Source organism: Alligator sinensis, unplaced genomic scaffold (assembly GCF_000455745.1).
Source record: "Alligator sinensis unplaced genomic scaffold, ASM45574v1 scaffold686_1, whole genome shotgun sequence".
Taxonomy (NCBI): domain Eukaryota; kingdom Metazoa; phylum Chordata; order Crocodylia; family Alligatoridae; genus Alligator; species Alligator sinensis.
Window position 1 is genome coordinate 185797 of NW_005842760.1, and position 12658 is coordinate 198454.

Consider the following 12658-nt stretch of genomic DNA (forward strand, 5'->3'; position numbering starts at 1 on the left):
CCCCCCCCCAATTTGTGCATGGGGCAGGGACAGATTTGAAACATTGAAAATTTTCAAATGTTTACTTAGTTTATCAAAAATTATTGCTATAGATTTCAGTTACTTTCCACTCTTGTTTGTTCAAGGGCAAATTTTTAAAAGTATTTTGCTATCCTGTTTTAGACTTTCATCTCTATCTGCAGTTCTTTATAGACTTGCTTTTTTTCTCTAATACTACTTTTAACCCTGATTATATATTATTAAAAGCATTCTTATATCCATTAATTCCTCTGGATAGTATCTTGTTTGGCTTTTTAGCTGCCCCTTTTTTGTTTTTCCCTTCTTCTACAAGCTTTAACTATTGTAAACTTTCTTTGCCTCCGTCTTTTTCCCATTTTCAATACTCAGTGTTTTTTAGCTTCAGATTGTAAACAATTCTTTTTTAAGTCAGTCAGGCTCCTGGTCTTTCTTTGTAAATGCTGGGCCATCATACTTTTAAGTTATCATGTCTTTCAGTTCTCCAGCCTTTTTCCATAGTGGTGGATTTAAATAATTCCCATTTCCACCTTACTAGACTTCTTCCTGAAGTCTAATTTCTTAAATTGCTGGATTGTGTGAGCCCCTGTTCTTTACTATTACAAATATCAAATAAGCTGTGTTTGGTAGTATTAGCAGTTCCCTATCATCGCATTCCCAATCTTTTGCTTCTACATGAGTTCTCTTGGGCATCTTCCTGCATCAGCGGTAATCTACAACAATCTCTCTCTACTTTTTATGCTCACAGAATTTTCTTCTAAATTACTATGTTTACTCAGATCCATGACATGGGGTTTTTTCCCCATGGGACATGAGGGACAAAGAAACCTTATCTTTGATTCAAGCATGGCCGGGGCAAGTGGCAGCTGCAGTTCCGGCTCCAACTCTGGCCCTGACCTGAGGGAAACTGTAGGATGGGGAGCGGGGTGCATTGTTGGGGAAGTGCAGGGGAGAGATCTGTCGGGATGGGGAAGCTGATGCAGCTTCAGTTCTGGTCCCAAGCCAACTGGAGCTCTGTGCCCTAAGCTGGAGATGAAGCTGGAGTCAAAGCCACTGCATAGGGTAAACTGTGGAGCAGGGGGTGAACAGATGAACAGGGGTCAGACTCCCTGCCCCTGTGCTGCTGCTTTCCTCACTGTAGCAGTGAAGGGCATAAATTTAAGATGACCCTCCAATAATTAAACTCTGTACGTGGAAAATTGTAACATATATAAGTTTCCATGTATAGAGTCCAATTAGTTTGCGGGGGGGGATCAGTCGCATGGATTTGTGTAAATACAGTATTAAGAGACCTGTTTAAAACATGTTAGCAGTTTTTGTTATCCACTGGAGATCTGGGTGGTTAAATTCTTCTAAATATAATATTTTATGCTGTCAAAAGAGCTAGCTGACTTCACATTCTTCCCATCTAGCTTTAGACTCAGTAGTAAACGCCTCCTTTTCTTTCCTACTCTTGTCTTATTCAGATAGTTTCACCAGTCTAATCTTTGTTATCTAGCTGTAGCTCTTCAGTCTTCATAATTAGTTTTGACATGCAACACCATTTCTCTTCCTTTTTTATGTCTTCTATACTGACATTCCATTTCCAAGAATCACAACCTAGGTTTAGTTATGCCCAGTAGGTAAGTAATCTTTCTCATAGCTGGGAATAATATCTGTAACTTCCATGCTAATGTTTCCAGTCATTTATAACTTTCCTAAAGTTTCATCTTTGGACTGAAGTTTTCCAGGTTTGAGCTACTGTCAGTGTTGAGTTTTCTTAAAGTGTGAGCAACAAATAATTAGATTATTTGAGTCCAAAAAGACTGGGGAAAAATACTTTCCCTGTTGTTTAAAAAAAATATCTTGCCTTACCATCTCCAGTGCCAAAGTAGCTTGGAGCAGAAAGGGACAATTTGGTGACGAGCCTTTATGAAGACAGGTGCCTGTGAGTGATCTAGTGAAGCTGCAAGCTTTTGAAAATGTGATTCCATGCAAGACTGTTTGCCTTGAGATGACCTGCATGTCCAGTTAAGAGCCTTTTCCACTGCTTTCTGGGGATTTTGTACGTGTTGTAATGCTGTATTTTCTTCTTCCCTAGGTTTTGTAAGTTATGACAATCCTGTCTCTGCGCAGGCTGCCATCCAGTCAATGAACGGCTTTCAGATTGGCATGAAACGTCTGAAAGTGCAGCTCAAGCGCTCTAAGAATGATAGCAAGCCATACTGAGCGCCCCTCCCCTCTGGGACTGGAGTGAGAAGGATCTTTTGGTAAGTTGGGGAGGAGCGCACTTAATGATTCGAAGCCCTAAGGCTGTGTTTTTACAGTCCTGGAAGCTGACCCATGTCATTCTAACTGGCACATCTTCCCCTGAAGACTCGGCTGCAGCCTCTGCTGGAAATTCTGCTTCGGATGGAGGACAAGTTTGTGCTTTTGTTTCCAGTGTTTTACTTTGGAGTTTAGGTGCCATATCGCTGAGGGTTTTTTTTTATTTTTTCTCCCTTATTTGAAGTTTGCTGTGTTTGTAATCACTAGTGTGTGTTGAGAAGGACCAATGCCAGCTACCTTGGTGATGGGAGAAGGAGCATAGAAGGGGCAACAGAACTGACACCAGACAGCGCTGAGGACAAAAGAAGATGAGGGGAGGGGGCGGGTCAGAATCCAAACTACCTTGTAATATGCAAGGAGCAGGCCCCAGATCCCCCTGGTAATTCCCCACACTAAGGGTTCTTTAATTAAATGCCTTTCTTGGGACTTCCTAGATGAATCTCTCTCTAACGCAAGAAAAAAGCTAAAAGGGCAAAGAGGTTAATGGATTAAAGGAAAACTGCAGTGATAATTTTGCTGTATATAAAGCGATGCTGATATAACACTGTGGAAGAACACAGCACTTTATGAAATTATTTGACAATTATTTGTCTCAGCACAAAAACCTCATAGTCCTTCTAGCGTTACATTTTAATGGGACACTAATTAACACAGTCTGAATTTCCCACAGGTTAGAAAAACATATCCCTGTCCAGTTCAGTTTGGAATTGTGTGAGGGTATAGAGCAATGATTCTCAGTGTGCCAAGTGGTGCCACGCCATGTAAGTAACTGTTAGGTTTACAAATAAGGCCCAGAGATGATTTCAAATAGAAATCCATGTAGTTAAAATCATTCAGACTTGTTGTGGTCTTTCTGAGTTCTTTGCAACAAAAGATTAACTCTGTTATTTTTCTATAATCAAAAAACAAATGAAAATCTAAGCATTTTTCAAGGGATGCATCAAGCTTAAAAAAAAAAAAAAAAAAAAGCTTGAGAGCTACTGGTTTACAGGAACTGCTTAGTCTGAAGGAATAAGCTTGAGACTACAAACCAGAAATTCATGAATTCTAATCCCTGTTCTGCCCCAGATTTCCTTATGTGAATTCCTTCCTGCGCCTAAGCTTCCCCATTTCTACAATAGGGATACTGCCCATCTCACAGGTTATTTGAATTAAGAGTCATTAAGTGCTAACTATTTATTATTAAACTGACTGCTAAATTAACAACACAATTATTTTACAACGACTTCTGAGATTTCTGCTGCTTTGCACATTCAGGTGCTTCCTCAGAGTCATACTCTGTTGCAAAGGCAATTTCCTGTTTGCTAATTATTCTGTGCAGAGATTTGGAATTGTAATTAGATTCTTGTTTTTTATGCTGCAGTTTTCCTTTAAGATGGCATGTGCCAGCACACAGCAGAAAGGGCTATAAGAGCTGCTGTTCCAAAGCAGATCCTTGAGCCATCCAGTCTTATTCTGCCTTTCACAGCAGGTCTTGCCCAATGTATTGAATGAAAATCAACAACTCTTTACCTGTAAACCTAAACATGCTTTATTTGTGCACATTTCTGAGTTTGCCAATGTATTACAAGGGCCTTTGTATACACTGGTTTTAGGGGGCTCAAAGGGCTTTTGGAATTCTGGCCTGAACTATTTTAAAGTAGTGACAGTAGAGTCTCATACTATAATCACCAAAATCTACTTTGTCACTGGATTAAGTTTACAGTTTCTGTATGTTATTAATAGGGTTTCCATTTACCTCATTTTCTCCATTTCCCCTTTTTTTGCGTTCCCAGTTGGTGATGCTGTTTTCCAGGCCACCAGGTAGCATTGCAATCTGTATTTGGAAACCAGCTTCTGAATAGGAAGTGTGCAGGGTCAGATACTGGGTTTTAATTTCCTGCTTTGTTTCAGCAAGAGGAGCCATAAGCCCCATTAAACCTTGAAATGTTGTTTATAATGTGCAGGTGACTGTCAAGGTCTCTTGGAAACGTCACGCACATCCAGGGACTGGGTCCCCTGGAATCTTAAACCTCAAATGTGCAAGGCCTGACCCATAGCATCAGAGAACTAGGGTGAAATGCCCTTTTTTGTTGGCAAGGTTGAAAATCAAACATTTTTGGTGCCAACCTGCCTGTAATGTTGGCAGGAGAGTAGGACATATCTATCAGTATTATTAAGAGTATTTTGGTGGCAAAAAGTGAAAAGGCCAGACTGCCAAATTTCCCATTTACGCTGGCATGTGGTACCCTTCCATGTTGATTATTTGAGTCTCTCTAGAAACATAAATATACACCTAGGTAAACCATGTACACTTGAATTCTGCACACTGGGAGAGAGATGTCTTGGTTATCTGAGAAGAAAGTGTTGGAGTGTTAAGGCCTCCAGGGTCATAATGGGTTTTTTTTTTTATAAATAATATACTTTGCAAAAAAAAAAAAAAAAAAGACAAAAAAATCATGGTTGGGAGCAGCCGCTCCAGGTGCGACCTGCTGTAAACCAAGAATGTTGTTTCTATTTTTATAGAAGTTTTATACAGCTCCAGGGTGGAGAATATTTATTATCTAAATTATTTCACTGGAAAAAAAAAAAAGGCCAGGGTTTTGTAGAATCCTGAATATGATTGTTTTACACATGCAATGATATGCATCATTTGAAACTACTGATTTTTCAGTGGCCTGTTTGCAGCCCGACAAACTGCTAAATAGGGATGGATTAATGCTGTGAACCGTTGGAGGAGAGAGCTGTGCTCTAGGGTCTCTACAGTCACTCTTATCTGGTCCCCCTTTGCACCCCACTTACTGTACTATCTGAGACCCTTGCTTCATTTCCCTTTTGACCCTGCATTCTGGCCTGTTGCTTTAATTGGTTGTTTCAGTTGCCTTAGATTTAGGATTTTTAGTCTTTGTATTCTAATACCGTGTCCCCAGCACTGCAACCTATGGATCAAACTGAGCCCTAGTCTAAATAGATGCAACTTACATTGACCTAACTTGGAAATGCATCTACTTATGCCAGAGGTTCAGTTTGCCCCTGTTACTCTTCTTAAACAATGTGGTTATATCCCATAGTAGCAGCCTACTCAGCTAGCTCTTGTGCCTTACTGGCATAGCTATAGTGCAAGTATTGCCAAAGTAAATCTATGCAGGTTAAATCCTAAGGACCTGATCCTCAGGTGGTGAGAATCAGCATTAATTGACACCATCTGAAAATCTGGCCCTGTGTGTGTATTTCATCTTCACGTTGGTGTGTCCAAGTATCTGTTGCCAAAGTTAATAAATGCATCAAGTCTGTGACTAGAGGAAATTTTACCACTGGTAATACAGCTGATCACAGATTCAGCTTGTCCATGATTGCTTGGTGGTAGCTGCCAAAGACTGTTGGGATTTCTGCCTCCTTCCTGTCAAATCTGAAGCGAATTTTCTTCCTTGCTGTATTTTTTTTTCTGATTCCCCTCATGCTTTCATTCTATTGGAAATTAAATCAGTCAGCTGTTTTTTTAAAACTCAGTAGAACAAATTGAGCAAAAACAATACTGTATGAGTTAGCATCTCATTGTGACTAAGTCTGGCAAAATCACTCTGAACAACCGTTTAGAAATATTGTGAATGGCAAATTTCCCAGAACAAAAAAAAATGCATGCTGGCAAAGGCTACTAAAGATAGACTTGGAAGGGAGGAGAAAGGGGTTAAGAACTTGAGGCAGCAGAATTATTTGGGATATAGTTGTCTTTCCTGTTAATACTTAAATATTGGAAGCTATCACCAAATATGCACCTATGTTCTTTTCTGAAATTCTTTTATTTTGTTGCTATTGGGTGTAGAGTTAACTCGGTTCAAATATCTACAGGATTTACTTAAGTAGCCATATGGGCAAAGTATTCTCTGTGTATAAACCAAAGAATCCACATAAGATTTCTGCTGAAACACACAACTCCAAACTGCAGATGTGTACTGTACACGTCTTTGTGAATAAGTGTACTCCATATTAAAGAGAGTGGTGAAGGGGAGAGTCAGGGTATCTGCCTGCTTTGCAGACTTTCAAAGGGCATTTTATTCTACTTGGCATACCATAGGAAGAAAGAATTAAGTGCGTCTGTGTTCTCATCCTGATTCAGTTTAATACCTAGCACTACTGCAAACCTGCTCTTGGATTAGATTTTTCAGCACCTCAGTAATGGAATCTAATATTAGATATCTTCTCATAGCTTAGCTTCTGTTTCTGGTAATACAGAGCTTTCATTTATTAGAAAATGCCAGATACGTACTTTATTACAATTTTAGCCTAAGCAAAATGAGGACTAGAGCTTTCCAAAAGAGGTGCAAAGAATTATAGGAAATATCTTTTATGTTTCAACAGATAATAGGGGACATAGGTTAAATTTATCTGGAAAGTTTAATTAGTACCTCAGACAATTAAGTCTAAAGAAAAAGCCCTTAATATAAACAGTAAATGCTGTTACAGATAAGCTACCTCTCTGCAAGGCAGAATTAACGTAGAACATATCCTTTGCTGATAGCTATAGAGAAGAGGAGAACTTGCACTGTAGTGAACCTAGTGAATCTCTTCCCAACTTAAAACAAGTTATCAACAGTCTGAAAATAGCAAGGTTGGACCACCTGGCAGCACAGCTTTTTCACCTGAGTAGTGTCATTAATTTCATAGTTGTTAGGGTCGGAAGGGACCTGAGCAGATCATCGAGTCCGACCCCTGCCATGGCAGGAAAGAGCGCTGGGGTCAAATGACCCCAGCAAGGTGTTCATCCAGCCTCCTCTTAAAGACCCCCAGGGTAGGAGCCAGCACCACTTCTCTTGGAAGTTGGTTCCAGATCCTAGCCGCCCTGACAGTGAAGTAGTGCTTCCTGATGTCTAGTCTGAATCGCCCCTCTGCCAGCTTGTGACCATTATTTCTTGTCACTCCTGGGAGTGCTCGGGGGAACAGGGACTCCCCCAATGCCTGCTGGCCCCCTCTGGCTAGAAAGTTCAAATCCACATGCCCTTGAGCAGCATGTGTTGGAATTTTCCTGATGGAAATGCATAAATGTAAGGCTTGCTGACCACAAATGTCACAATGTTTAAAAAAAAAAAGCAAAAAATAAATAACCCCCCCGTCCCCCCCCCCCGAAAAAAACCCCCCCCCCCCCCCCCCCCCCCCAACAAAAACAAAAAAACAGAACCTGGGAAAATTGTAGTGTAACATTGTTAACCGCAGCAGTGAGAGAAACAAAAATAGCTGGTGCTGTTTTGTGCAGTCATTTGCTTGCTCTAGGCCATTCTGGCTGCATTCTTTCAGTCAAGTCCCTCCTTAAGATGCTTCTAAGACCTCTTATGAATCCTAGTCTTTCCCTCAGAATTATTGACAAGACCAGACATTTAAAAATCAATACTAAGAGGCCCCAAATGAACCACACGAGAATGCCCTGTGACATGTGCTAAATTTCTTTTGATCCCTTAGCTGTTTTTCTTTCCTATGCTCATTTCTCTACTGTAAGCTCTTTGGGGCAGAAATCCTGTCTGTGCAGCAGTCTGTAAGCATCTTGCATGCTTCCAGGAGCATAGAAATAATGTTTAATGTTTCACTGTTCCCCGTTTACTGGGACTTCATTTAGTCCCCTCACTTGGATCTCTCTCTGGTTTGGGAAACAGAGAGAGAATCCAAACCACAAATGCTAGTCAGCCCAGGGATCTAGTGGCAATGTATTGTGTTGCCCCCAGGGATCGCTGTGGAGTGCTTGAGCTCACCAGACCTGTTGCAAAGCATTACACAGTATAAAGAAGGTCTCGCAGTGGTCTCTACTACCATTGAGTAGCTTTGAGGAGCCCTAAAGGGCATGACACCAATTTGGGAGTGACATGGATTCCTGAAAGGTAGTGCTTCCCTTCCACCTTTGCCTCCCTCATTTCTCCCCCAACCTCTCAAAAAAAAGGTTTCTTTTTCTTCTACAGTTTGGTGACCAAGAGAAGGCAGCAAAGCTGTTTGCCCCTTGTAGGGATTCTATCGGTTCTGAAAAGTCTGCTCAGAAAAGCTTACTTACAAAACATACTTCCATTTGCCAAACTGGCAACAGTGACTGTAGAGCTTCTCAGAGCTCAGAATCCCCTCCTCAGGGTCAGGGAGCAGGGAGGGAGCTATTTATTAAAGGGGTTGGGAAAGGAAAATCCCTGTGCAGGTCTAATGGTGTGAAAAGGGCTCAGCTAGGACAAGTCTTAACTTGCAGCCAAGTCTTAAGGAATTCCTCTCTGTTGTGTGGGATTTTCAGTTTGGCTCACTTGTCTTTATAATCTTTTTCTGTTGTTGTTGTTCCTAACCAACCAACCCCAGCTTCCTTGTTTCCTAAGGGATAGGGAGGGACTATAGCTGAAGCAAGAGAGCATGGATTTCCTGGGTTACCACTGTCTAAGAATTTCCCATAAAATAGGACAGAAGAAAAGTCTCAGCCATCAAACCACCTGTGTTCCCCCCCCCCCCCCCTTTGTGTCCTCTGTTCTGTCTCTTGCAGTCTGAATCTCTGCAGGTAAATGTTAGCCCCAGAGGCATTTTTTTTTTTGGAGATGGGCTCCTAGGATAGGGTGCTTGCTTTGTTTTTTTTCTCTTACGCCAAGCTAGCAGGGCACAGGGCAAAGGTGAATGCATGTGAATCAGTATGTCACTGGGCCAGGATGTGTCCCACAAATCAGTGTCCAAAGGGAAATCCAGGCCTCTGCTTCCATTTGATTTCTGGCAGTTTGATGTTTACTTGGTGTCCTCCATGTACTTTGACTTTTACTTGTCCATCGTTGGCATGTGCTGCCCTTCCCTGTCAATCCCCTCCCCAAGAGGTCTCATTGTACAGTGCCCATTCCTGTTCTCTCTCTCCTTGTTTCGATGTACTGCTCTGTGTAACTCAGTGGGTCTCCCTCTTTCTGGTTTGTTTTTTTTCTAGATTCCTGCCGTTTGTTCATCGTTGTGCCTAAAGCATGTCGATGTGGCGTTCAAGTACATCGTCCAAATCCTTGTCTCTTCAGCTTCTCTGATGCTTGAACTCTCACCTTTGACCTTGTGTTGACCTTTGATGCTGATGTGTATTTTTATTACGTTTGTTTCTTTCTTTGTGGGTTGTTTGTTTTTTGTTTGTTTTTTTTTTGTGCTGCCAAATTGGTTGTGCTAGAAAGACTGCTGAAGGGGAATATTTAAACTTGCATTTGAATATAAAAATTCTATTTTTCTAGAACTTCGTAAGATAACCACTTGATTTTGTGATTCTGATTCTTTGTAATTGTCTTCAGAGCAGCCTTGCTAGCATACCTCGTGGGGTATTTGTATTTCTGTGAACATAAAGCCAATCACTTTTTAGGCTTAGTTTTTTATTTTATTTGTTTTTTTCCTGTGTGCATAGTTTTAAAAACATTTTGAAGAAAAAAAACATTAAATGGTGTGACTCAATCTTTCAAGAGACTCCTAGTCACATTTTGCTGATCTGGTTTCTGTGCTTGAGGAGACGGCATGTATTTTTGAGTTCAAACTCTGACTTCAGTGGCATCAGCAGAAAACACTTGAATTACATTTTCTCCTGATTGTAGCTGCATTTTTTGCCTTGGCACTTACTGTTTTTTCCTTTTCTGTGTGGTTATCAACCTCTGTCTGCAGTGAAAATTTGATCAAAGTTGATGTTGTGTTTTGTTAAACCCTAGCATGCTTGGTTTTTTGTAATCACAATCTCCTCAGCAAAATGTGATGTTTTTGTTTTATTCTATCAAATTCAGATAGTGCCCAGAAAATGTTTTGCATGTTTCCTGCTGTTTTCTTCACACCCTCGTATATATCACCTTCACCTCTCTGTTTTCTATAGTTCGTGCAAAAACTGAGCAATTTAATGGGTTTCAAAGGTATCCTTTTAAATTGGTATGTTTTTTGGTGTGACAAATTCTTATCAGATGCCATCTGTGGGCATCTGCCTGTGCACTTAGACTGTCTGCCTGACACAGCATCTGGTCCTTGTTCCACCTCCAGAGCTGTAGGAGGCTCGAAGGGGTTTGGTTGCATTCTTTCAGTAGGTGTTTTGGTAGGATGGGATTGACATAGGGGATCTTTGCAGCAATTCTGCTTCTAAAATTCTAGCGAAATTAGTTCTCCCTTGGGGCGCTCTCTACTGGTATTTTATCGTGCATAATTTGGGGCTTCATTTTTTGTAGAGTTCAGCCCTAGTTTAACCTTTGTCAGTCAGACCCTAGTGGAAGGAGGCTCAAAGGCTCTGGAAGTAGAATATTTGGAATGTCCCAGAGAAGGAGTCTGTAAACCTGGTCTCACAACTGCTGGCTCTTTCCCCAAGTGAGAAGCACAATACAACAGCCTCCCAAGCTGTTACGTGAACAGGGTACCAACCTCAGCTCCTCTTATTAAGGGCCTTAGCTGGGGAATCTCTATGGAGATTTTTTAGTTTTTGTTTAGTTTTTAATTGGGTAATGAGCCAAGCAGTTTTAGTTCCTGCCTCGTGGAAGGAGTAGAACAGGTTACCATTCTCTGGGCAGCAGGCTTCCCCTTACCCTACCTACCTCCTGCTACAAGGCTGCATGGCTAGTAACTGAGACTAGTTTTTGAATAAAGGCACCTGCAAGATTGTGTGCTGTGGTGAAACTTAAATTGCCGGGAAAGGTGAGCTGGTGAAGGAACCCCAGGGGGGAAAGAGAATATGAGATGAAATCCCAAGGGAAATGGTATGGTGAGAATATGAGACTGATCTTCAAGCTGGGTAGAAGTATTACCTTTGTCCTTTGTTTTGGGATGGTGAAGAGTGACAGTGTTTATTCTTTCCTACCCCTAAATTGGCTGGTGATTTATAGTCTCAGTAAAAGGTTGGCTGGATTGGCATAGACAGTCCTTGCTCTGTCTTGTAATCAGCTTATTTTGGGGTGTGATGTATAGTTCTGGGAGCTGTGGGGTTGGGGCTGGATGAGGAGAGGATGGAGACTTGTTTGGGGGTAGGGTTGTGGGATGGCTGCTGTTAGCCCCACAGTCTGAATGCACAGGGACATCTGTCAGCAGGGGGCACTGATACCCTGTAATGTATTGAGTAACTTTTGCCAATACATTTCTGTACAATGTGTATGTAGTTCCATGAGGAACTTTGGGAAACCTGTGGAGAAATCTCTGGACAAAACCAAAATGCCAAACATTGGATGTTTCTTTCCTTTCTTCTTTCCTTTCCTTCCTTTGATTGTTTTAATTGTTCTGTGGTGGTTTTAATGGATTTGAGACAGTGGAGCAGCAGCTGCCTTTCTGATTTTTGGCTGCTTTTTGTGAATAATTTAAAAAAAAAATTACATTTTGGAGACAAACCTGTGGGCTTTTTTATTGGTACAAACATTGTATTTAACACTAGGGGTTTTGTACAGTTTTTTGCCTTTTCTACTAGAAAACAATGTAAAGTGATTCACAATGTGATGAGAAAACAAATTGCCACTATGACCAAATGTAGAGTCTGTTCTGCAGTAACGGGATTTAATCAACTCAAAGTCGTGATTCAGTCGTAGAAATGCTTTTCTTTACCTTGTTTGAGCTGTTCCTTTTTTCTTGTTTTGATTTGCAAAACAAAATGTCTTTTGTGTGGAATTGTGTTGTACTCTGTAGAAAATTATGGATTTTACTTTAATGGTTTAAAAAGCAGAGGAGCACATGTTGCTTTTCTTACCTGATCGCAGAGTTTGTGTAGTGGATTTAAAAAATGAAAGGATTTGTTACAAGTTTGGAACGAGCAAGTATGTGTTTAAAGGAATTTTCTTCCTTTGTGTGTGTGTTTTTTTTTCTTTTTGTCCCAAAGGGGAACTTAAAGCTGTTTTAATTGCACAGATACACCGACAACAAGTCATTTTGTATATGCCAAGTGTGGTACCTTCCTTTGTTTATTTGCTATTAAACTTGTTTGAGAAGAGTCCGTCTGTTGCTTTTGTGTTACACCTTAGATCTTACACTCTGCAGATAGATGCAGCTGCAGGAAGGGCAAGGAGAAGAGTTTCTGCCAGCTGGAAGTGCACGGGAGGAGAATACCTGCTAATTAACTAGGCAGCATGTGACAAAATCTTTATATGATGTTACTTTGTCTGGGTACACAAAATTGCCCTTGATTCCCCCCCTTGCTAATATGTTTCTTTGAATTGAAATATTACAAGTTCATTGTAATTCTCTCTGTTTTCTCTTCTTTTTCTATATATAAACATTTATATTTCTGATTTTCTGTCTTTTGGTCACGATCAACCTTTCTGGCCTCAGATTCTCCATTCTTCTTTGAAGTTTTACCCCTTCTCCCTAGCAGAATTACTTCAAAGGGGACAGAACTGGGTCTAAACCCATGATACAGTGTTCCAGGATTTATTTAAAAAAT

General features: G+C 40.8%; 1 protein-coding gene across 9 annotated transcripts in view; it reads left to right on the forward strand.

The window, feature by feature from the left end:
* The window catches only part of CELF1 (CUGBP Elav-like family member 1), a 67599-nt gene extending 55388 nt beyond the window's left edge, over positions 1-12211 (forward strand). For all 9 annotated transcript variants that reach the window (XM_025216678.1, XM_025216675.1, XM_006034646.3 and 6 more), the window contains 2 exons: positions 2096-2264; positions 9224-12211. In XM_025216678.1, coding sequence (XP_025072463.1) covers positions 2096-2223 — 128 coding nt within the window. In that variant the 3' untranslated portion in view covers positions 2224-2264; positions 9224-12211. The remainder of the gene's footprint in view (positions 1-2095; positions 2265-9223) is intronic.
* Positions 12212-12658: the final 447 nt, after the last annotated feature.